The 22,148-nt window shown below is 43.9% G+C and overlaps 1 protein-coding gene across 2 annotated transcripts in view; it reads right to left on the bottom strand.

Annotated features, from left to right (window-relative positions):
* Nucleotides 1-22,148, bottom strand: part of ahcyl2b (adenosylhomocysteinase like 2b) — a 30,420-nt gene that overhangs the window by 3,503 nt on the left and 4,769 nt on the right. For both annotated transcript variants that reach the window (XM_075471374.1, XM_075471375.1), the window contains exons 2-14: nt 9,544-9,652; nt 6,800-6,943; nt 5,494-5,594; nt 5,315-5,417; nt 5,131-5,225; nt 4,000-4,106; nt 3,602-3,718; nt 3,461-3,524; nt 3,204-3,292; nt 3,035-3,105; nt 1,798-1,892; nt 1,536-1,634; nt 107-175 (exon numbers count right to left, since the gene is read on the bottom strand). In XM_075471374.1, the coding sequence (XP_075327489.1) occupies nt 107-175; nt 1,536-1,634; nt 1,798-1,892; nt 3,035-3,105; nt 3,204-3,292; nt 3,461-3,524; nt 3,602-3,718; nt 4,000-4,106; nt 5,131-5,225; nt 5,315-5,417; nt 5,494-5,594; nt 6,800-6,943; nt 9,544-9,652 (1,263 nt within the window). The remainder of the gene's footprint in view (nt 1-106; nt 176-1,535; nt 1,635-1,797; nt 1,893-3,034; nt 3,106-3,203; nt 3,293-3,460; nt 3,525-3,601; nt 3,719-3,999; nt 4,107-5,130; nt 5,226-5,314; nt 5,418-5,493; nt 5,595-6,799; nt 6,944-9,543; nt 9,653-22,148) is intronic.

The following is a 22,148-nucleotide window of genomic DNA, read 5'->3' as shown; positions in this document are numbered from 1 at the left end:
GGAGACAAACGAGTGTTACTGCACGCCTCTTCTTTTCTTTTTCTTTGCACAAACAAAACACGTGGAACGTGGAAAAATGCGGGAGAAATTGCCCCCGTGGTCCCACCTGGGTTGTGGCGGTGATGGAGAGCACAAAGGTGGGCACAGTGGAGCAGCTGAGGTTCAGCAGGCGACCCTGGAGAGGAAATAAAGGAGCAAAACGGTTAAAAAAAAGTCTTCTGAGGCTGAGACGGAAGGTGTCCTGCTGCAGAAACTACTCTGAACCCTGAAAGTGAAACGCTTTGGGAGGAAACGGAACAGAAAATTAAAGTTGCTTTGAATAACTGAAGCCGAGTGGTGAAAGCAGAACAAAAAGGCCGAGCACGTGAACCAGGCCAAAGAGGCTTTTCAGCGTTGTTCATCTCAAATTAAAGAAGAAGAAAGTAGAGCTCATGGACAATGTTCCCTCTAATTTTTCATGCGTCTGGGCTCCCTGAGCACACTGAGCACCACTGTGAGCAGCATCAGATGTGCACGCTGTGGCCACACACCAGTTTCACACCTGTTCAAAACCTTGGATCATAGCAAGTTACATGGCTTATTAAAAGAATCAAATCACAGTTTCACCGCTTGTTCTTCTATTTGCACATACCAAATGGTACAGAAAAACACATTATTGCTCTAATTAATTAGATTAAATTAGGTCTAGTATTAGATATTAATGAATACGTTTATGGTGAATTTTATTTTATGCGCTGCATAGATTTTCTTGTGCGAGCAGCTTAGAGGGAACATTGCTCATGGACCTGTTTAACTAAATGTTTGAGCTGATGAATCAAAACGATTGCTCTGTCCCATTTAGGAAGAGCGCTTTTAGTCAGGCTGTATTCTCCCACAGAGCCTCTCACACCTGGAACATAATTCGCAGCACAATTAGAGAATTGCCAAGATTAAATTCATTTAGTAAACAGGTAAAATCATGGCTACTGGATAAACAATACTGTCAACCTAATTCAATATAGTTGGTACTGGCAGTTGTTCTTAACTTATTGCTGTATTGAACTTTGTATTTTGTATTATTTATTTTAAAATGAGTGAGATATCTTTGACTTTTTTTTGACTAATTTTACAATTGTGTGCAATACTTGTTTTTTATTTCTTTTTTAAAGGAACATCAAACCTGTCAAGGGACTAAAGATGGAAATTAGCCTTATGGCTACAATCTAGTATATTTTGCATTTTGTTTTAAATGCTAGTAATATATGCTGTCCCTTTGTTAAATAAATAAACTTGAAACTCCTCACAGCAATAAAACCACCTTTTAAAGGAAAGAAAGTTGCTCTTTAGCTGCCACAGAGCTGGCTCTGAGGGGCAGGTCTGCTGATGGGGTGGAGACCCGCTGCAGATCAAACGGCCTCGGACAGGTTGGCCGGCCCTGCTAAGCTGCTCCCATTCTGTCAGCCTGCACACACACACCTTACTGCAGTGTGTGTGTGTGTGTTGCTCTTCTTATTCTTTCAGAGTTGACAGATTAATGTGCTCAGACATTTGCGTACCTCTGCCAGCAGGACTATCCTCTTGCCATCGGGCCAGATGACGTGGTCCACCTGAGAGCGCACCCTCTCCCAGGTGAGCTCAGGAGTCCGCAGGCTGGCCTGTAAGGCGAGAACAACACCGCAGGGTTACATCAGCAGCCACTCACAGCCGCCTCTCTCCTCTGAACACGTTAAAAAAAAATAATGACTCCACGATCCAACAGGCATCCAACAGGCGAGCTTTATTAAGTTCACTTAGAGTGTGAGCGCGCCGCTAACTGACCACATCGATCTCCGTGTTGGAGTGGCCCATGTTGCAGACGATGCAGCCGTTCTTCATGCGGTCCAGGTGCTCCCTCACCACCACGTTCTTATTGCCTGATGGACGGACAAAATATAAAACAACGGGGTCAAAAGTGCAGGAAATCCATTGGCTCTGGAAAAAAAGAGGTATACAGTACACGGGTTAGAGGACAAATATGACAGAACCTGGTCACAGTTCATAACTCCTTGTTTTTATTCATCAATGTATTTATTTTTCTTTCTTTCTCTTCGACTGCCATCCAAGTCTTCTCGATGCCCATATTCTCACTGTTGGGACTTTTGTCTTTTTTCTTATGCCAGAGGTCCAGAATGTTGGTGTTATGACCATAATGATCAACATAGATTGGTTTGAGTCTTTTCTGTCTGTCTGTTTTTGTATTTGTGTATATTTGTTTTCTTCTTTTGGTGCTCTGTTTGCACGTTTGATACGTGACTGTTTTTGTGGATGCGTTTGTGGTGAAGCCCCCTGGATGGGGTGGGGGGGTGGGGCGGGTTCACAACTTTTGTAAGAAATGCTTAACTAATGATGTCAATGTTTTCAATATAGAAAAATATTTATAGAAATAAAGTTGTAAAAAAAAAAAAAGGGGGGGGGGGGGGGAAATCAGGTGGTTGTGGGCTTATTTCTTTTTTAAAAAATAATAGATGATGGAAATCAGATCCTCATAAAAAAAAAGTGCAGGAAATCCAGGGTCTGAAGAGGAAAACTAGCAGAGTCTGCACCATTCATTAAACAATTGTTTATCAATGTGATCTAGCGTCTGCCCGGTGGCTTTAAAAATCCCTTCTGGAGCCAGCAGAGTGTGACCTTATCAGAGGTTCTGCATGTCCTGATCTTTCATAACAGACTGCAACACCGCGCCAGGCCTGCTTATCTATCCCGTTAGACTGCAGAGACGCCCAGGAGCCAGCAGCTAATGAAGCAGGGACGAGTAATTCTCTGCTCCAATTCAATCTCCACCTGCCGGACGACCGGGCGCTAACTGCTGCAGACCGATAAGAACTGGACTGCTAGTCTTTTATGTCCTGCAACCGTCTCAATGCGCAAAATGTGACTTCTCCCTGTAAAACATGCAGATTTACTTATTTATTTATGCGCCCCACAGGCCGACGGGACAAGTCCTCGCACAAAAATAACGCAGAAACACTGAAAAAAGTGGGAAAATGAAGTTCTTTCAGCAGGCGGTAAAACCAACCTGTGCAGGTGATGACGATGTCCACTTGTCTGATGACTTCGTTGAGTTTCACCAGCCTGAAACCATCCATGCTGCGATTGATTTAAAGAGAGGAAAGTGTGCGTGAGTAAAGCAGAGCCGGCGCCGAGGATGATGATGAGTCAAAGGGGAAAGAGGCGGAAAGGCATACCAGGCCTGCAAGGCACAGATGGGGTCGATCTCTGTGACGTAGACAATGGAGCCCATCGCTTTGAGGGCAGCGCAGCAGCCTTTTCCCACCTGAGAATGGCAAACAGGCATGAATTAAGTTAAAGAAAGCACAAAAACACCACCAAGAGGAAAGTAAATCAGGGTGTCAGTGCGTTTCATTCATCTTATTCTAATAAAACTCGTAAATCAACAGATTTCTGAGGCAAACACAGCTACTGTGAGGTGTATGTGCCGTACCTCTCCGTATCCACACACCACCACCTGTTTGCCCCCGAACATGACGTCAGTGGTCCTCTTCAAGCTGGGAACAGAAAGCTGATAATTACTCGACCTGCAAACAGCAAACAGTCTGCAGTGGGAATCCCAAACGCTCCATACCCGTCTAAGATGGACTCTCTGCAGCAGTAGAGGTTGTCGAACTTCTGCTTTGTGACCGAGTCGTTGACGTTCATGGCTGGAACGCACAGCTTGCCTGCTTTGGACAGCTGGTACAACCTTCGCACACAATTTAAAAAGAATTTAAAAGGACTAAATCCATGATTTACTGAACAGAAACAATGTGTTTTGCAGTGGAAAAACACTAAAACATGCCGCAGCTTCAAAGTGGAGACACATTTTCACCACTAGATGGCGACGTTACCACACCTGAGGTACATGTTCAAATGAGCAGCTTTTGTATCAACATGCGCATTTTCTAACATGGAGATACAGCTAAATTATTCTGAATCCGAGGCTGGACAACATGGAAACTTTTCCAGGCAGACTGTACGTCCTACCTGTGCACGCCAGTGACGCTCTCCTCTACGATGCCTTTGATCTTCTTGAACATATTGGGATACTTTTTATAAATCCAGTGAGTCAGGTCTCCGCCGTCGTCCAGGATCTGATCGGGGAGACAGAAAAGCAAACGGAGGAGGAGAAAAAAGATGAATTGTAGCAGCATGAGCCGAGAGAAAAGGCTTTAAGTTTCTAAAATAGTGTGTCCAAGAGAAAAGAAACAATTGTCACACAGTCTCAGCTATTTATGTCCCTTCAAAGTGCTTTTTATCTCCAGTTTTCTGTAAAAAAATACAGTTCCAGGAAACAACCCTGATTGGAAAAGTCAGCACACCGTGTAAAATGGAGGTAAAAACCTCATTTACAGAAGAAATGTTGAATTTTACAAATTCAACTTGAATTTGATGGCTGCAACGACACAGCAACATGACTGAGTCTCCTCAACATTAAAACTTAAAGACTTGAGCATCATAACACCCAAAGATTCAGAGAATCTGGAGACATCTGCTACATGCACGTGGATAACGCTACTCATCCCTGATGGGGGACATTTTCGTCCACTCGGGTGAACTTTCTCCTGTAGATAGTGATACTCATCATATTTGGTCCAGTTGTGCATTTTTGACTATTTTACAATGCAATTTTTCATTGTGTAGAAAAAAATAAAAACTCCTTAATTTCCGAAAAGGGCCATTTTTGTCCCTTTTTAAAACGACCTAAAAACATTGAATATTTCACTTTGCATTGCATACATTGAAAATATAGCAGTTTTTGTGTGTATTTTAACAGAAATTGGCATTTACATCATATAAACCAGTATTTAAAGGGTTACATTTTTGAAAATAATTGAAAACTTGGTGGTTATGATCAGAACTGAAGTGGAATAAAAGATCTATGAAAAAAAAAAAGCAGAAAAGAAATATTAACATATGTTTTCAAGTTGTTTTATAAGGGGACAAAATGTCCCTTTTCAAAAATTGAGTTTTTTTTATTTATTTATTTTAAATCAGATACAAAAATGTCCCCTTTCAGAAATTAATTTGTGGTTTATGAGGTTTGTAGATCTTTGCGTTGCTTTCGAACGTTAGTGGAATCGGAGTTAAAGACTCTGCGGGGTGTCGGTGTGCTACCATGTTGGGTTGCCAGCCTTCCACGTTGACGCAGCGATCGATGCACCACCAGAAGTCGTCCTCCGACTCGCCCTTCCACGCAAACACGCTGAAACCTACAGAGCGTTGAACAAACAGCAGAGATGAAGGAGCAGGAGGGAAGGGGAGGATGCGTGAACATTAGAAAAGGAAACGCAAAGCTCACCTCCCTCTGCCAGAGCAGCTGCCACCTCATTCTGGGTGGAGTAGATGTTGCACGCCGCCCATCTGCACTGCGCCCCCAAAGCCGACAGCGTCTCCATCAGCACCTGAGGAGGCGGTGCGCAGGGTTTGACTTTTTGCCGCTGTGCTCAGGCTGTTCAGTGTGTGTGTTCTGTTACTCACGGCGGTCTGGGCGGTGATGTGAGTGCAGCCCACCACTTTGGCCCCAGCGAGGGGCTTCTCCCCCTGGGCTCGCTTCCTCAGAGCCATCAGCGCTGGCATTTCTGAGGCAGAAACAAACGCCACGGGTCGATACGAGAATCAGCTGGATGGTTAAGGAATTCCCATCTTTAATCCGTCTAATACTTCAGCACTAATCCGTCGACTCATCCAGCCGAAGGAGCTACAGATGCTAAGGATATAATGTGTGCGAGAAGCCGGCAGGATTCTATTTTCTGGACTCATTAGAGGATGAGGGCATGAGTACGTGTTGCTGTCAATGACCAGCACATGTAAACCAACACCTAACCCACTATTTAGAGCAGAGATACTCATTGCGCGGCTCCTCAAGCTTTAATTGGCGGCTCGCACTCGCATAGTAGCTTATGACAATATGGTAACAATAACAATACATTTTTTCAAATAACACACAGTGAATACTGCACAGGATTAAGTATTTTTCATTAATTTTGCGTTTTTGTAGTATTAAGTATTTTTATTAAGTATTGATTAAGGCTTAATGGTGTTTCCTAAAGGGGGAACTGTTAAACCTGGCAACGCAGCCCGCTTAAACCACCGTCACACTTGACCGCAGAGCACGCTAGCTCCTTTAGCCAGCGCGAGATGCAGGCACAATGGATCGGTTTTTAATTAAAGGGCAAAAACCAGCACAAAAACCATGCTCATCCTGAATGTCTCACTATGATTACAACAACAAACTACAAATACAACATGAAGAAAGTCGAGGACATGCACGCCAGCTTCCACTCATCCCAGTATTAAGGGAAATGTGGTCTTAATTGAAATTATTTCCTTTTTTGTGGGATGTTTTATATGTAGAAATGCATATTTGTAAAAGGAGACTTTAGTATGTTGTGGTAAAAGTGGCTCTTCCCTTGATTTTGCTCTGCCAATGTGGCTCTTGTGAACAAAATAGTGAAGATGATTGATTTATTTCAATATTTAGCAATATTTTTGCACCAAGTGCATTTTATTTATTTTTTACATTTTTATTCCGAGTGCTGGCACATAGCACTTCCATTCCTATTTATTTTTATTGTATAGTACTGTATATCATTCAAAATCTTAGCGTTGTTGACCGGAAGCCAAGTTACGACATTTCGTTGTCAGGACTCACCTGTGTTTTTTGTGCAATGACAATAAAGAAAGTCTAAGTCTAAGTCTAAGTGGCCCCACCAGCTGTTTTATTAATGCAACTACTTCCAAACCCACACTTCTTTAATCTTTCCTTGTGAATGGTTTTCTTTACCTTGCTCGGCGATCTCGATCTCTCTGCGTCCGAAGTCGGCCTGTTTGATGTTTTTGATGCAGAAGTCTCCGTTGCCCTTGGAGTTTTTCTGTTGCTTGTCGCGGGGAGACGTCTCATCGTCGGAGCTGTCCGTGTACGAGGCCGCTGCGAATGAGCCGACACAGTTCTCAGCATGACACGTGCACATAATGACAGCCTGTTCTCGCCGCTGGAACTGGAGTAATTAGAAGCTTCTGTGAACATCTGAGCTTCTGCTTTCTCCACTCTGAATCCGACTGTTTTTTGTCTGGACGACACAATTTAAACCTATTATAAACCTGGTCTGCGTCTAACAACAGAAGAAGAAACGTCAGAACCAGAACCCGTCTGGCGCTCACAGGTGTGTTTTCTGGCAAACTCACTGCAGATGTTGCCCTTCATGTGCAGGGGCGCTACATCATGACCACGAGCACACGCCCACCCATTAACACCGACGTGAACCCTTATGAACTATGACGGGGCGCAGGAAGCCCAGACGCATAATTAGCACCGATAACAGGTGGTTACTGTGTTAGCCCCGACTTTTTAAAGCAGAGAAATTAAAGCAAAGGTTAACACATTCTCAGCCTCTGAGGAAACTAAACGTATTAAATCAACTGGAAGAAGCATGAAACCTCCAAGCCTCCATTTTCCCCCCCACATTAATCACCAGAACAAATTCCAAGTTTCATCCAACAAAACCAACGCATTACTTGCAACTTACAGCAGTGCCATCTTTGCTTTGCTGTGTAAACTCCTTCAGCTCAAAGAAAACTGCACTTACGGTCAAACCCATCCTGTTTCTGGTGGTGCACGGACTGTTAGCTCACCTTGAACGCTGCAGTGTGTAGGATTTAGTAGCTAAAATGTAACCAAACTGGACCAAATCTAACTTTGAGATGAGCGTCTCTCAAGTTAGCGAAGACCTCCCTAAGAAGCTTGGAGCAGACACAGGACCAACACGGTAAGAACACAGAGAGCTGACAGACCAAAAGTCCAACCGTCCATCCATCTGTTTGCCCGTCAGATTTCTGCGGCGCAGGCCAGGCTCATCGTGTTAATGATGCCGCTGGAGGTTCTGACTCCCGACACGTGGCAGGGGATCAAAGAGCTGCAGTCCCAGCTGCTTAAAGGGACAGTTCGCCTCTTTTGACATGAAGCTGTATGACATCCCATATCAGCAACATCATTTATGAACATGTTCTTACCCCCTGCTGCGTCCTGTGAGCAGAGTTCCAGCCTCGTTTTGGTGTTGATGAAGGTAGTCCGGCTAGTTGGCTGGGGTTTAAAAAATAAAGCGTCTTGCTTCTCAAAACAATATGCGTTCAACAGAGTAATACATTTGCATCACAAAATGGTTCTCCAGGAAAAAGTCAGACCTCACAATCGTTTGGCCCTATTTTCTCTCCCTTCGTATCACTGCCTGCTGTGTAGACCGAGCAGCAAACACCGTAACAGGCGCGGCAGGCGGCAGCAGGCAGTGATACTAAGGGAGAGAAAATAGGGCCAAGCGATTGTGAGATCTGACTTTTTCTGGATGGACGATTTTGTGATGCAAATGTATTACTCTGTTGAACGCATCTTGCTTTGAGAAGCAAGACGCTTTATTTTTTAAACCCCAGCCAACTAGCCGGACTACCTTCATCAACACCAAAACGAGGCTGGAACTCTGCTCACAGGACGCAGCAGGGGGTAAGAAGATGTTCAGAAATGATGTTGCTGATATGGGATGTCATTAGGAGTGCAACGGATCAAAAAATCAACTTGAAGTGCACAATTAACATCTTCTTTTCAACATGTCTCATGTCTGCACCTATAAACACAGCGATAGCTTTTGTGATCGCTTTAGCCCGGTCGGATTGTGAAGGAAGCGGCTGCTTAAACACCGCGGGGATGAGCGGTTGTTCACCCGCTTTCGGTTTCACTCCTGTCAGTGAAACACCGGGGTGATGTCGCTGCAAATGCGTGGCCATGCTCGACGTGTTTGCACTGTTGTGTGGCTTTCTTGTACCACAGTGCCTACACACCGTCACGGTTTTATCCACCAACCTCTTTCCTTCTTCATTAAATTTGACAGGGAAGCCAAAATGCTCCCAAACAGGGGATTTAAATAACGTGGGGCGTGGAGCTCTTCTGTTCCTCCGATCGCCATGACGCTGTGTTGCAGGTTAGGGGTTTTCTTTATGTTAGCTATCGCTATGTCAGCTACGTGTTATGTCTGTGTGGTAACCTAGGCGACAGGTTTGTGTGGCAGCGCGAGTATATGGAAACAGACGTAGCACTAGTATAACGGCTGTGTGAGGACTGAGCATGCGCACAATTTTTTTTTTTCATAAATCAATCCGCGGATCATGTGTGTGCCGAACCGAAATAATTGATCCGAACGGATCAATGATGATTCGTTGCACCACTAGATGTCATACAGCTTCAAAAACCTCGGATTTTAGAGTGATGACAACAGGGGGGACCAAAAGGAAAACCTTTGCAGGTGTTTTGAACTTCTTCTGACCCTGAACAGGGTCGGCTGTGTCGGCTAATCCCCCGACACAGAACCCAAAGTCTCTAACGCTGGGTTAGACTGTGAGAGAACGAGAGCCAGAGACACAAGGACGAGGTCAGTCAACCATTCATCCAGGTGAAATCCAGCACAAAGGGGTCATATACGCTGGAATGTCTGATAAGAGGCGGGTCATGGCGACTGAACGGCAGCCAGGCGGCGCGTTTACCTGAGCTGTAGCTGTCTGTGGACGACTGGGAGATGGAGCGGGACAGAGAGCGCCGGCCAATCTTGGAGGGACGCTTGTTGAACTCCTGTTTCTGGTCGGCAAACTGGATCTGAGGGGAAGGAAAATGAACAGATCGTAAACGTTTTTTAACCAAACAGAAAGACAAAAAAAAAAAAAAAAACTGCAGTCTCACTCTGACAGATTAAAGAGACAATGACTTTATTATCAACCAGCAACAAGGCCACCGAAGGTACATTCTGCCTCTGTGAGAAGCAGCAGCTCTAATCTGAGCACCGCTCCATCTGTGTCTTTCCGCTCTTACGCCAGAGTTGATAGCCGACGCATCATAACTACTGATAATATTTTAAGAGAACAAATAGCTGACCTATTCCCACAATAAACCAGACAAGAAGAACAAAGCCAGAAGGAGCGCGTTTGAATTGGCTTGAGAGGCTTGAATGAAATGTAGAACGATGCCCACGAATGAGCCAAAATAAGGCTTTAAACATTTGAAATGTGTCATTTAAATGTCACAGATTGTCAAACTGTCCCCGAGGACTCCGAAACTACCACAAAACAACACGCCAACAAGCGAGGAAACCATTTCCCGGTGCTGTGGCCGTTACAAACCATTTAACACCTTCACTTTCCTCACTTTCTGCATCAGTCAGCGACTGTTTGCCATTAGCTGATGAGTTTCCTGCTGCTTCTGGAACAGAGTCTCTTAACATCCAGTTACCGACGCCGTCGTGGCGTCAGGTTCCATCCAGCCTCCGTAAAGCCAGGCTAATCCGCCTCGTCTTCTCTTATTACCTTTTTCACACAGGGCTGAGCGCTGCCCCCATCCTTCTTCTTCAGCATGGCTGCTCCTCTTACGTTCTGATCATTTCTCGGGCTTCACCTCTTCTCTCCTCTGCCTCTTTTTTGGCTTCTGCTTCGCAGCAATCCAGCCCAAACTGGCCCGACCACGTACCGGCAAACACAATGCCATCAATTGTTTCCTCTTGCTTTCAATCCCCCCCCTCCCCTCTCTACCTCTGTATTGTTGGTTAATTGTCAATTGTTCGAGGGAGATTGGGGTCCCCGAATTGCTGGTATGGAAACTGAGGCTAAGCTTTACCCCAGCTGATGATGGTTTGCTGCCCAACAAGAGCATTACGAATTCTTGTGCACTCATTGACACTTTATTGGCAAAATAAGAGGAGCCATCCATCTTGTGAGGCCTTTGCAAAAGCTTGGAGTGATGGGGAACATATCAGAGCTGCTGTAGATGATGTACATCACTGCTTTTGAAGGACCCCTAACAGGCTAAAATGGAGCTGTTGGCTCCTCAGGTTTATTAGATGAGAAGCTTTAGGAGCTCAGTGTTGCACTGAAGGATTGAAGGTCGTTTTGGGAGCTAAGGGGGAGGGAATCTAGGGGCTTATGCGATGTGTTTTTGGGACAAGATTACCACAGGTTAGATTAGGCTTTAGAACAGGGGGTGCTGCCAGAGAGAATGGCACAGCGGTTAGCTTGGAGTGACGGAAAATTAACGCGTTATGGTCCGATTTCTGCTCTGGAGAGGCTGTACAAGCAAAAAAACAGATCCGATGGGGGCAAATACACGAGAGAAAGCAGACAACAAACATCAGTGTGAGGTATGAATACCATTTTCACTCATTTCAGGGCCATCAAATATGGACTCTGTCAACATTTGTCAAACTCGACAGCCAAGAACGATCAATAAATCCACCTCGCCCCATTAAAAAAATCGAGGCAGTCCCTGAGGTCACGCTCTTATCTGCTGATAATAACCACTCGGCACACAAATACAGTCCAAATACAGTTACTAATTAATGCGACTTTATAGAAACCCGACACGAAGAGATCCTCGCAGATACTCGGAAGGTTTCGAGCCAGTGATTTGTTCTGGCACAATAGAGCGTTGTCCCGGAATAGGTCTGCATGACTCAGCAAAACGCATGAAAAGGTCAGTGTCCAAAACACTGGGAGGCGCTTATTTTAGAAAAATAATTATTTACATCATCTGCCACAGCATCCCTCTGAATCTGATGGGATTACACTTCTGTCTCTCTGAGCTTGCAGTAAATTACCTTTACGTTACGGATTACGTTACAGATGCCGACTGATTGAGGAGCTAATGGCACGTGAATAATGGATGTCGACTCAACGCCGGAGCACATGGGACACGTCCGCATGTCCAGCGGTGAGTCATCAACCTGGGCCTTGAGTGAGGAGGACTTGGACGGCACGTCCACACTCGTTTCCATGGTTACTGTTACAGATGTGCCGAACACAATCCAGGACGAATCGCATTTTCGTTCAAAAGAATGACAATTATTGGTCAATTTTGTTTTAATTCAACACTGAACTGTGAACGAAATAACTTTCCATGGCGATATTTGTTCAAAAATCTAACAGAAAATGTATAACTGCGTCTTAAGTATGGTGCGTTTAACCCTAATCCCTGATAGGGGACATTTTTGTCCACTCGGGGTGTACTTTCTTCTCTAATTTCACACTGTAGATAGTGATACTCATCATATTTGGTCCAGTTGTGCATTTTTTGACTATTTTTTCAATTTCAAACGCATCATATACAATGCAATTTTTCAAAAAACTAACAGGTTAATTTTTGGAAACCAATTGAAAACTTGGTAATTATGATCAGACCTGAAGTGGAATAAAAGATTTATGGAAAAAAAAAAAGAGTGGAAAAAAATATTAATATATGATGTTTTTAGGTCGTTTTAAAAAATGTCCCTTTTCAGAAATTAAGGAGTTTTTTTATTTATTTAAAATCAGACATAGCAAAAAAATTAAGTCTCCAAAAATGAATGTTGTTGCTGATCATTGACATATCCCAGACCATATTTATCCCCCCTCAACAATTCCACTTTGCATTCTATATATTGAAAATATAGCAGTTTTCTGTGTTTTTTTTTTTTTGTTTAATATGGAAATTGGCGTTTACATCATATAAACCAGTATTTAAAGGGTTCAATTTTTTAAAATAATTGAAAACTTGGTAGTTATGATCAGACTTGAAGTGGAATAAAAGATTTATGAAAAAGAAAGTGGAAAAAATATTAATATATGACGTTTTTAGGTCGTTTTAAAAAAGGGGAAAAAAATGTCCCTTTTCAGAAATTAAGTTGCGTTTTAAATCAGGGATGAGGGTTAATGACGGGGAAATATTTAAAATAACTAGTCGGTACTCGTCTTTGTAATTCACAGTATTGTGGTAAAGCTTACAACATGCCGTTGCTGTGGGGTTGAACAGCAGCCACGAAAAGAAACATCTTAAATTTTGGTCCTCATTCGAGGATTTTAGATGAACCATTCCACTTCAGAAAAAGATCCTGATGCTAAAAGCTATTTTTAAGAGGATAAATGTAAAAATAGCATAGCTTAACCGCTAACCATCTATATTCTTTTATCTCCGAAGCCCTAAAGTATTTCAGAACATCCAGACTACAGTCATCTCACACTCACAAACACACAAACAAGCTTTTTATCCCCGGCTGCGTACTTATTTCTGTCATATTATGTAATGATATGCTAAACACTACCATAAACACCAGGAAATCTCCTCGTCCTGAGCTCTGCAGCGCACCGGAAGCAACAGATTTGTTTTCATATCGGAGCGAGATGTAATGTTTGAGGACAGGGCAGAGCATCCCTGGCAGCACACCGGCACCAGGCCAGCTGTGCGGGCCCGGTGGAAAAGCAGCATCCCCCTCTGGGAGGGACCAACGTAAACAAACAGAGACAGATGTGATGCGATGCTGCACGGTCTCCCCCCGCGAGCCCAGCGCACCTGCAGAGCTGCTCTTCAAACATCAGGACAAATTAAGACCAAGTAAAAAATGCAAAGGGAGGAAAACTATTTAAAATACATACTAAAGTTTAGCTATTCATCAAGTTGACTGGTGGAAAATGAGCCAAAATGAGACATTAATACGTCTAAAAACAGAAATTCTTCCCACTTTTCCTTCATAAAACAGAACATTTCGCAGGATGCTTTACATTTTGCAATGGATTCATGCGTAAAAAATATTTGTTTTTCATCTTATTAGCTGGTTTGTGGAGCTGGCAGTATTTCCAGCAGAAGAGCAGATTTCTGTTGCTCGTGCACTCGTGTATTTGTATACTCAGCTGTAACTATAAAGGTCACAAGCTGGCATACCAGGAAAAGGCTGCAAAACATAAAGTATTGTCTTCACAGCTGTGTTTCCTAACGACTTTGCAGACCGCTCACATCTTCAGACTTTTTCTGGAAACCTTTTCAGCCCATTGTCCAGAAAACAACCAGAAGAGTTGCTGTGCTTTTACAGCCCGACTTTGAGCTTCTTTCGGATCAGAAGAGATTCGTCCCTCTGTGCCGGGTGGAATCTGATCTTAATCAAACACAAAAGGGGGTCATGGGACGGAGCAGAGGGACCCCCGCAGCTACAACAATGCTGAGCCGTCAGCCGAGGCCCTTTGGACACTTTTAGTGCCGTGAAAGGTGGATTATGATGACTCAATTGATCGTTATCCTGTCGGCCTTGTCAAAAAAAAAAACTGGAGTTTAATGAGTAAGCAGCCGTGACATTTATTAAATGGGGCCGTAAAGAGCCCCATAAATCAGTGTTTACCACAAGACTTCAGGAGTAAATCACTCAGGGGTTTGCTGCGAGAAAGGAAATTGGAATTTGATGATACAAGCCTGCTGACTTTGGCTGGATTTACTGCGATGCATGCAGAGTAAATTCATTTTGTGCTCTTGCTCACCACCCCACAAAAACGAAAACAAGGTCACCATTATTATGTTTGGGCTGCGTGTTTGTTCAGGGCTCCTCCGATTCTTCTTCACAGGAGAATCCTCGCTCCAGACCTCAAACTGGATCAATGGAAATATTTTTGCATTCAGCATGGCTTTCTCAGAGACGCCTGACGTCAGAGGGAGGGAGGATTCTGGCTAAATGAGGCTGACGTTAAAGGGAGGAAGTGAAGAACGAGTGGAAGCAAAAACCCGACCGATGTGATGCATAAAAGCAGCCGTTTCAGCTGCCAATCTTTAACTTTGACCCAATATTCAGCCATAGACTTTCCTACGTTTACAAGACCCCTCAAAGAGCCTCCACAGGGACTAAACTGTGAATGTTTGTGTTTTTGTCACAGATACTCGGACCCCATGTGCAGGGAAACGGAGCCTTTTTTCTGAATGTAATCAGCCTGTGAGAGTTTCTGTAACCGTCTGCCGACAGATGTGTTTTCTGATGCATTCCATTGTGAGATTAAAGCCTTTTTGGTTCAACCTCGTACGAAGAGACGAGACGAGATGAGAGGATTTGTCCTCCGGCTGGAAAAAAAAAGAAAAAAAAGAAACCTCACGTTGTAATTTTCCACCCTGACTGTAAAAACTTCCAGCTATTGTGCTGGTTAATGTGTCACGGTGCAGTGGTGTGACATTACAGATGTACTTTAATGAATAACACCAACAGAGACTTGTTCTGCACAACAGTCTCATTAGCAGCGATGTGGTTTACTTAGCTGGAGCTAAAATGAGCTCGGAAAGCTAAAGGTTTACCTTAAACTACGAGTTTTAAACCTCAACTTCGGCCTTTCTGTCTGCGGTGCCAGATTTTTAGTGTGGTGAAGACTGAGTTTGCCTGTTTGTATTTAACATAAGCCATGAATGTTGCCTTCGAAAATTTGAATCTACCTTGAGATTTACATGTTAATAGACAACAAGCACCTTCTGTAAGCCTTCAGACAGGGAGGGGCGGGGGGGGCGGGGGGGGGGGGGGGGGGGGTTATCCTTGTTGCTTATCTACTCGTTAGAGAACCAGCCGGGTTGTAATGTCACCCAGTCTGTACAGAACGCACATTTTGGATCAGATCGCCCAGTCCTCGGTTACCGAGTCGCTCAAAGCTGTGGGACAGATCTCAAACAAGACAGGGAGAAGTCGAGCCATCTGACTTCAAAGCGTTCCAATCATGAGAAAAATGTCTGAACCGCCTTGGTGAGCGAGACAGAGAGCCATGTGACCACACGACAGTACACGCTGTCCCGGGTCACACGTATCTGTAGATAAGTCCGTGTTTGTTTTGTTGAAGCAGACAAAGAGTTTAGTGGTTGTAGAAGATCATTCATTGAGAAAAAAACTAATGTTTAATCTGTGGGTTTGTCTAAGGCAGAAGAAGAAGAAGAAGAAGAAGAAGAAGATGGGCTAACGTAGACGTGACCCACGGTCCTCTGCTCGGACCCCGAAAGGGAGAGGAGGGACAGATGTGTTTCACATCAGGATGAATCCAGTAAAATGTGCCCGGGCAGGAAATCGCAGTTATGTGCTGATATTTTGCTACAAAGAGGTCACATCTTGGTGCAAGTTATGAACAAAAAGTGGAACACGCGGGTCTTCATGTGAGATTTCCTGTCCAGCTTTGGCGTCTCCTCTGCCGACATCTGCATCATAACCAGCCGGGAACGCGTCAGCTCTCCTTCTGCAGAAGAAGAAAAGCTTCGGCCTGGTGCCAGAGCAGGTTTTCACGTTAGACGATTACCCAACAAAGTTAAAAAGAGAACACGAGAGGAGATCAGACAGGCTCAGAGTAAAGGATGAGTACTCCCAAATCAAAGTGCCACTGAGCTTTTAATAGCTCTGTGTTTACATGATGTCTGCTGGAAAAATGAGACACAAAAGGGAGCCTTAACGGCTGCTAACGGCTTTAACGCTTCCAGCAAATACATGAAAAACATCATCAAAGCCAAATCCTCAAAGGGCTTCTGCCAGTCTGTCCTAAATCTGACAGTAATTTAGGGGGGAAACTGAGACTTTAAATTCGGAGCTGAAAACATTAGGAGGCATGTCTGGATGTGAGGTTCTCAGAACATAATGGACTCTGTGGTATTGCTTCACATGCTTCAGTGAAGTAAATGTCTGTGTTGTCAGTTTTAAGTCCTTTAAACGGCTCCTGTTATGGTCGGGGAGGCAGCTCTGTAGTGGTACAACTGCCCCGAATGTGTCGTATAATTAACTTTATATTTAGAGTTCCCAAACAGATGGAGTTTAATTGCTTTTGATTTTGGAAGTAAAGGATTATTTCCTGGAAACACGTGCTGTGTTTTTTCCCCCGTGTGACGAGCCGGACTCACCGTTCACGAGCACCGACACGCCGAGGCTCATTGGCAGTGAAAACGGTGTCTCCGTCCAACTCTGCTCATTAAATCACACCTGGGGCACAAAATGAATATCAGCAATGTGTCACTCCTTCACGGAAAGGCTGCCGCAAAGATGTTAGCTTCCCATTTAGCTTTGGCACCAAAAGCAAGCCTGCAGGAGTCTTGTTTTCCAGCTTTAATGAGGGACTTTGTTTTTTTTCTTAACCTCCTGCTACTGCTCTCTCCGACTCGTAAAAGTTGATCCAACGCAGAGAATAGAGAGAATCTATATGTGAATGACAGTTAAGCAGCTGGAAAAGGCACCCTGATAAATCAGATAGATAAATAAGAGATAGAGCAGCAGCAGGCTGCATGAAAGCCAGGCCACAGGAGAGACCAGGCACAAAAACAGGTGTCCAACTCCGGCACAGGGGCCTGGCTTTGAGTGAAATGGCTTACATCACACAAAAGAACAGGCAGAGACCGGCACTGAAAAGAAACACTTAATTTAATGCTGCACACATATTTAGAGTTGAACGCAGAGGCTGCTAATGTGTGCTTCTTTTAAACGAGTACAGATGGGAGGCATCTGCGATGACTAAAGGCTGAGTTATACTTCTTTTAACTGCCCTTGCGTCTTGCGCGTATGTTAATGGCTCGAGACGTTTATACTTCATTTTGCTTTGTCGGCGGTTGCGTGTGCTGCGTGGCGATTCACCGCCAGGACAGTAGGTGGAGTAGCGGGTTTTTTCAATGACAAGCCTACTACGATGAAAGCAAATTCACCGCCAGGAGCTCTTCGAGTGGATTCATGCTTCTTCTTCTTGTAAATAGCCGGTATTTTGTCAGATTTTCAACACCTTGGGGGTCTAAACAACTACTGTCTCGCCTGAAAATGTTTCAAATGTTGCGAAAGTTATATATTTACAGAGTTTACAGAGTTTATAGCTTAAGGAAAATCAGCTTTTCAGGCTGGCTGATTTGGGCTCGGACAGGAGTGAAGTGCACTGTGTGTAAACGCTCTGCATACTGTCAGATCGATCAAGTAGTAGGCGGTTTCGACCTCAGCCAGTGGCTTGTGCTTGCGTCTTGCGTAAAGTTTAGAAAATTGAGGTGACACACGCAAGCACGCAAGGGGGGGCTTGCAACCGCGCAAGGGCTTGCGTTGCGTCTTGCGTTGCGTCTTGCGTTACCGACTATAAACCAGGCTTAACGCAGGACGACCCTTCTCCCCCAGCGGTGAAGCGCTTACCTTCCTATCAAGTTTTTCTGTGCCATCAGAGTTTGAATATGAATTTCTAATATTGAATTTTTACAGCATCAAAATCAGAATGTGTTTAAAAAAAAAATAATAAAAAATCAATTTCTAAAAACAAAAATGAGTGGAAAAAAATTCAACTTCAAAAAATTCAGTGGGGGAAAAAAAATAAATAAATAAAATAAATCAACTTCAAAAAAATTCAATGGGAAAAAATTCTACGAAAAAAAATAATTCAACTTCAAAAAATTCAACTTCAAAAAATTCAGATTTTTGTTTTTAGGATTTTTTTTTTTTTTTCTAACACTGTTGGTTTTTCAAATTCAAAGTCTGATTTTGATGGCACAGAAAAACCATAGATTTCCGACTGCTCGGACCACCGGAGGGACTAAAAGATGGGAGGAGGCGAGCACGAGCGGGTCTGCGTGTGGCTTGCGTATGAGAGCGCAGCCTGCTGCCCCCGGCTGTGATGTAAGAACGTTTCCACCAGATTTATACACAGAGACAAGCGCTCAAGACTGTAAATAACGGCACACAGTCACGAGCCTAATGCCCTCACACAACCCTGTTCCCATTCATACTCCTGGCAGGCAGAGCCCAGCACGTGCGCCACGCTGACGTTTAAAATGTTCAGAAATGAAGCTTTGGAAGATCTCAGTCTGGAAGTAAACCGCCTGATAGATGGGACGGCTTTATGGGACGTGACCTACACAAGACAATCCCCGTCCCTCTGATATGGTCTGATAGTCACGGTACAAAACCAGGGACACCGATACTGAGGGAGAACAGCAAAGACAGATTAAACCCTACCTTTCCTTCTCCTTTAAGTCAAACTGAAGCTGATTTCTAAAGCACGACCTCAGCTGATCGATACCTGGGACGTTTGAGAGTGGAGTGTGTGGCTGGAAAGGTTTTCCAGCTATTTGAACAGTCCAGTTATTAGTTTATCTAAGAAAAAAAGGTGTTATATTTGACTTTTTCTTAATCTACAGCAACACACACACAGACAGACGAGCACACTCAGTTGTGGAACAGGGTCTCTGGCCGTCCATGTAGACAAACTGGGCCACAATTTGAAGCCCGGAGGCTTCATGATGCCAGCCAATGAGTGAGGTCAAACAAGCTCCATTTACACAGAGAGCAAAGTGATCCCTCATCGTTACTATTGACCCGATCGTTTAAAGGGTTATTTCCTCTAACTGGCTCCGTTTCTGAGAGAAGATATATCATGTCGAAAAGATTTAAAACCATAACAGCAGAGCTTCATCGACTGAACGCATCCAGGTCCATTCTGCATGCTTTTCACTGCATTTTCAGCCTTTATACCAAGCTGAATAAAACATTAGTTACATTCAAAACGATGCCAAATAAAGCCACAAATCCTTCAATGAAATAATAAATCAGCTAATTGTTTGAAAACTTTATATTTAACATGTTTACTTCTTCTTTCCTGCTTTCAAGCTGCCAAAAATAGCAGCAGTCTCTCCCTGAGGGCGACGTATAATTACATCAAAGCCTCGCAGACGGGGAGGTGCTGCTCTATTTCTGAATGAATCCATTACCGGGTCAATGATCTGTGTTTAATTAGGAGTGCGAGGCAGTGCTTCATTAGCACTTTCTGATCCGCATTGACAAATCCTCACACGCTAGCAAAAAAAACGCAAGGAAAATTCTAGCTTAACGCTGCGCTACTGAGCGTTTTTAAATGAGTAAATTACTTCGGGTTGATGTTAAAGTGTCTGCTTCAGTGATGCAGATGACTCCAAAAAAGGCATTTTGTGCAGCTGTTGTGCTGCAAACAAGTGGAACAAACTGCCAGTGGAGATTAAACTTTCACCAAATGGAGACATTTTTAAATCCAGGTTAAACACATTTCAGTTCTCATGTGTCTATGCATGAAATCTGCACGATATCTTTGAACTTATCTGGACTGTTATTTGTTTTTAAACTCATTTAAATGATTTTATTTGTTTCTCTTTATATTCTTTTATGTATTTTTAATGCTTCTTACACTCCCTGCTGCAATGCTTTTATTTTATGTGACGCACTTTGAATTGTTTGTACATGAAATGTGCTATACAAATAAATTTGATAGTTCCCAAATTAAAGGCTCACTCTAATTATTGTTTTTACATCGTTCTTATGTTTTATGCCTTATATTTCGTGTTGTTATTCATGTGCAGCACTTTGTTTTAAAGGGCTTTATAAATAAAGTTGAGTTAGCATCTCTGAATGATGCATTTTCTCCCCCTCACTACGGAGTCATCGCTTATAACACGAAGAGCATGCTTTCACGACTGGATGCACGCATCCGTTTTCCATCGGGAAGGCGTTTCGGGCTTCATCAGCAGTAATCTGCGAGCCGGGGATCGGCGGTTTGGCCCGTGTAATAGGAAGCAGAGCAGAAAGACAGATGTGTGGGGGTTCATTTCAGGACTGTGTGAGGCTCCTTTTGTGAGGCAGCACTTTTTCCAACACAATGTTCGCCCTTTGTTCGCTTTCCCTGCTCGAGTAAGTCGCTGCATTCCTCCTCGTGCTGCAGAGCGAGTTTAGCGTTAATGTCCAATCGTGTCTCCTGATCCTCGTGTAAACTCAGCACCGGGGAGGACAGAGGGCACGCAGACTGCGCCGGTGCTCGCCGGCTTGTTCAACAACAGGGTTCAAAGTTTCACACTATGCTGGCATCTTGTGAACGCCAGTTCCTGGAAAAGCGAAACACCCCGCTCCTTTTCCCTTCATTCTGTCCACTTCTCAGTTCAAAAAGCCTTCTGATAGAAAGGTGTGTAACTCTGATGGCGAGCTGCGATAACGAGGCAGGAAGCGAGGCAGCAGATCCGTGTTGGAGGAGCAGGGAAGCACATGTACGTCACCAGCACAGAGAACAAACAGTCATCTGGTGTCATGAACAGGGTGCAGACGCCAGCCACACGTCTCTCTGGGCTGTTTCAGTGTTTTCAGGAGGTTTCTGAGACCGTTTTGAGAAGCTTTGCATTAAGCTTTCAGAGTTTGTAACATGAGACACAGTAAAAGGATTGAAAGTCAAGAAGTTTGAGACCATCACAAAGAATCTGAGGGACGTTAAACATCCAGCTGCTGACTAACGAAGCCCCACGCTACCGAACTCCCAGCTAATTCTGAAAGGAAAGGTTTGTACAGATAACTGAGCCAGAATATGTCATCATCACTGCTCAAAATTTAGAGAAAAAGCTATAAAAACCACCTTTCATGCCTTTAAATATACAGCATTTGTGTACGCTTTGCTTACAACTGGTTAGTTTGGTCTTCTTTGGCTAAAATAAATGGACAAAACAAAAGGAGAGAAGATGGACCTCATCAGGACTAACTGAAGGGTGCAAGATCTGCTAATTATCAGTAATTACACTACTGTGCTGAAATCTGATTCCTTAAATTATAATACTTCTATAAAACATTCAGCAGGGTGTTTATTTCACCCGCAGGGGGTTTTAGAAATCACTACTGGTGGACATACGCATAAAACCCCCAACAGAACGGACACGTTGGCACAATATTTCACGAGTAAACTCGTTCTGACGTGTTAGTTTATGCATCAAACCACATGTATTCGCTTCATTTCATAGCCATTGTTATACGCCACATGCTGACAATGTGTTAAAAGGGCAGTGGGTTTTTCTGAGAATGTCAAGATCGAGGGAGGGGGGGTGAATGTGATCTCACGTGCTGTTTCCACCTGACGATTTGAGCCATTCCCACCGTTTGTAGAGCAGCTCCACTTCCCAAAGGTCAGGCGTGTCTCTGCGGCAGCATGGAGGAATGGGATTTTACTGGATCCTGCAGGCCGTGCTTCCTGATAATGACTCAGATAAATCAGGCTTGTTTACCACGTCAGCACCAGACAATTAAATTTCTCTTCCTCAGAGTTCTTGCAGTTAGTTTCAGACCCTCGGTGCCAAAGCAAAGTGGAGCAGATTACCTGGACCACATCTACTGCAGAGTCATTAACCTCCTTCACAAAGCACTCAGATATATAAGCAGGCTTTAGCAGGTTTTGGAGCAGTTTACTGTGAGAAAGTTTCAAGCCATCCCTTTTATTTCTTGTTTACAAGAAGCCAGACTTTCTTGTAATCTTTAGAAGTCGTCACCATACGTAAAATACCGCCTCCTGCACGTCTCCCTCCCTTCGCAGTTCCAGCTGTAAGCCGGGACCTTCAGCTG

This window comes from Odontesthes bonariensis, chromosome 8, assembly GCF_027942865.1.
Source record: "Odontesthes bonariensis isolate fOdoBon6 chromosome 8, fOdoBon6.hap1, whole genome shotgun sequence".
Classification (NCBI taxonomy): Eukaryota; Metazoa; Chordata; class Actinopteri; order Atheriniformes; family Atherinopsidae; genus Odontesthes; species Odontesthes bonariensis.
The sequence above is the reverse complement of the archived record's forward strand: the minus strand, read 5'-3'. Positions and strand labels throughout refer to the sequence as shown.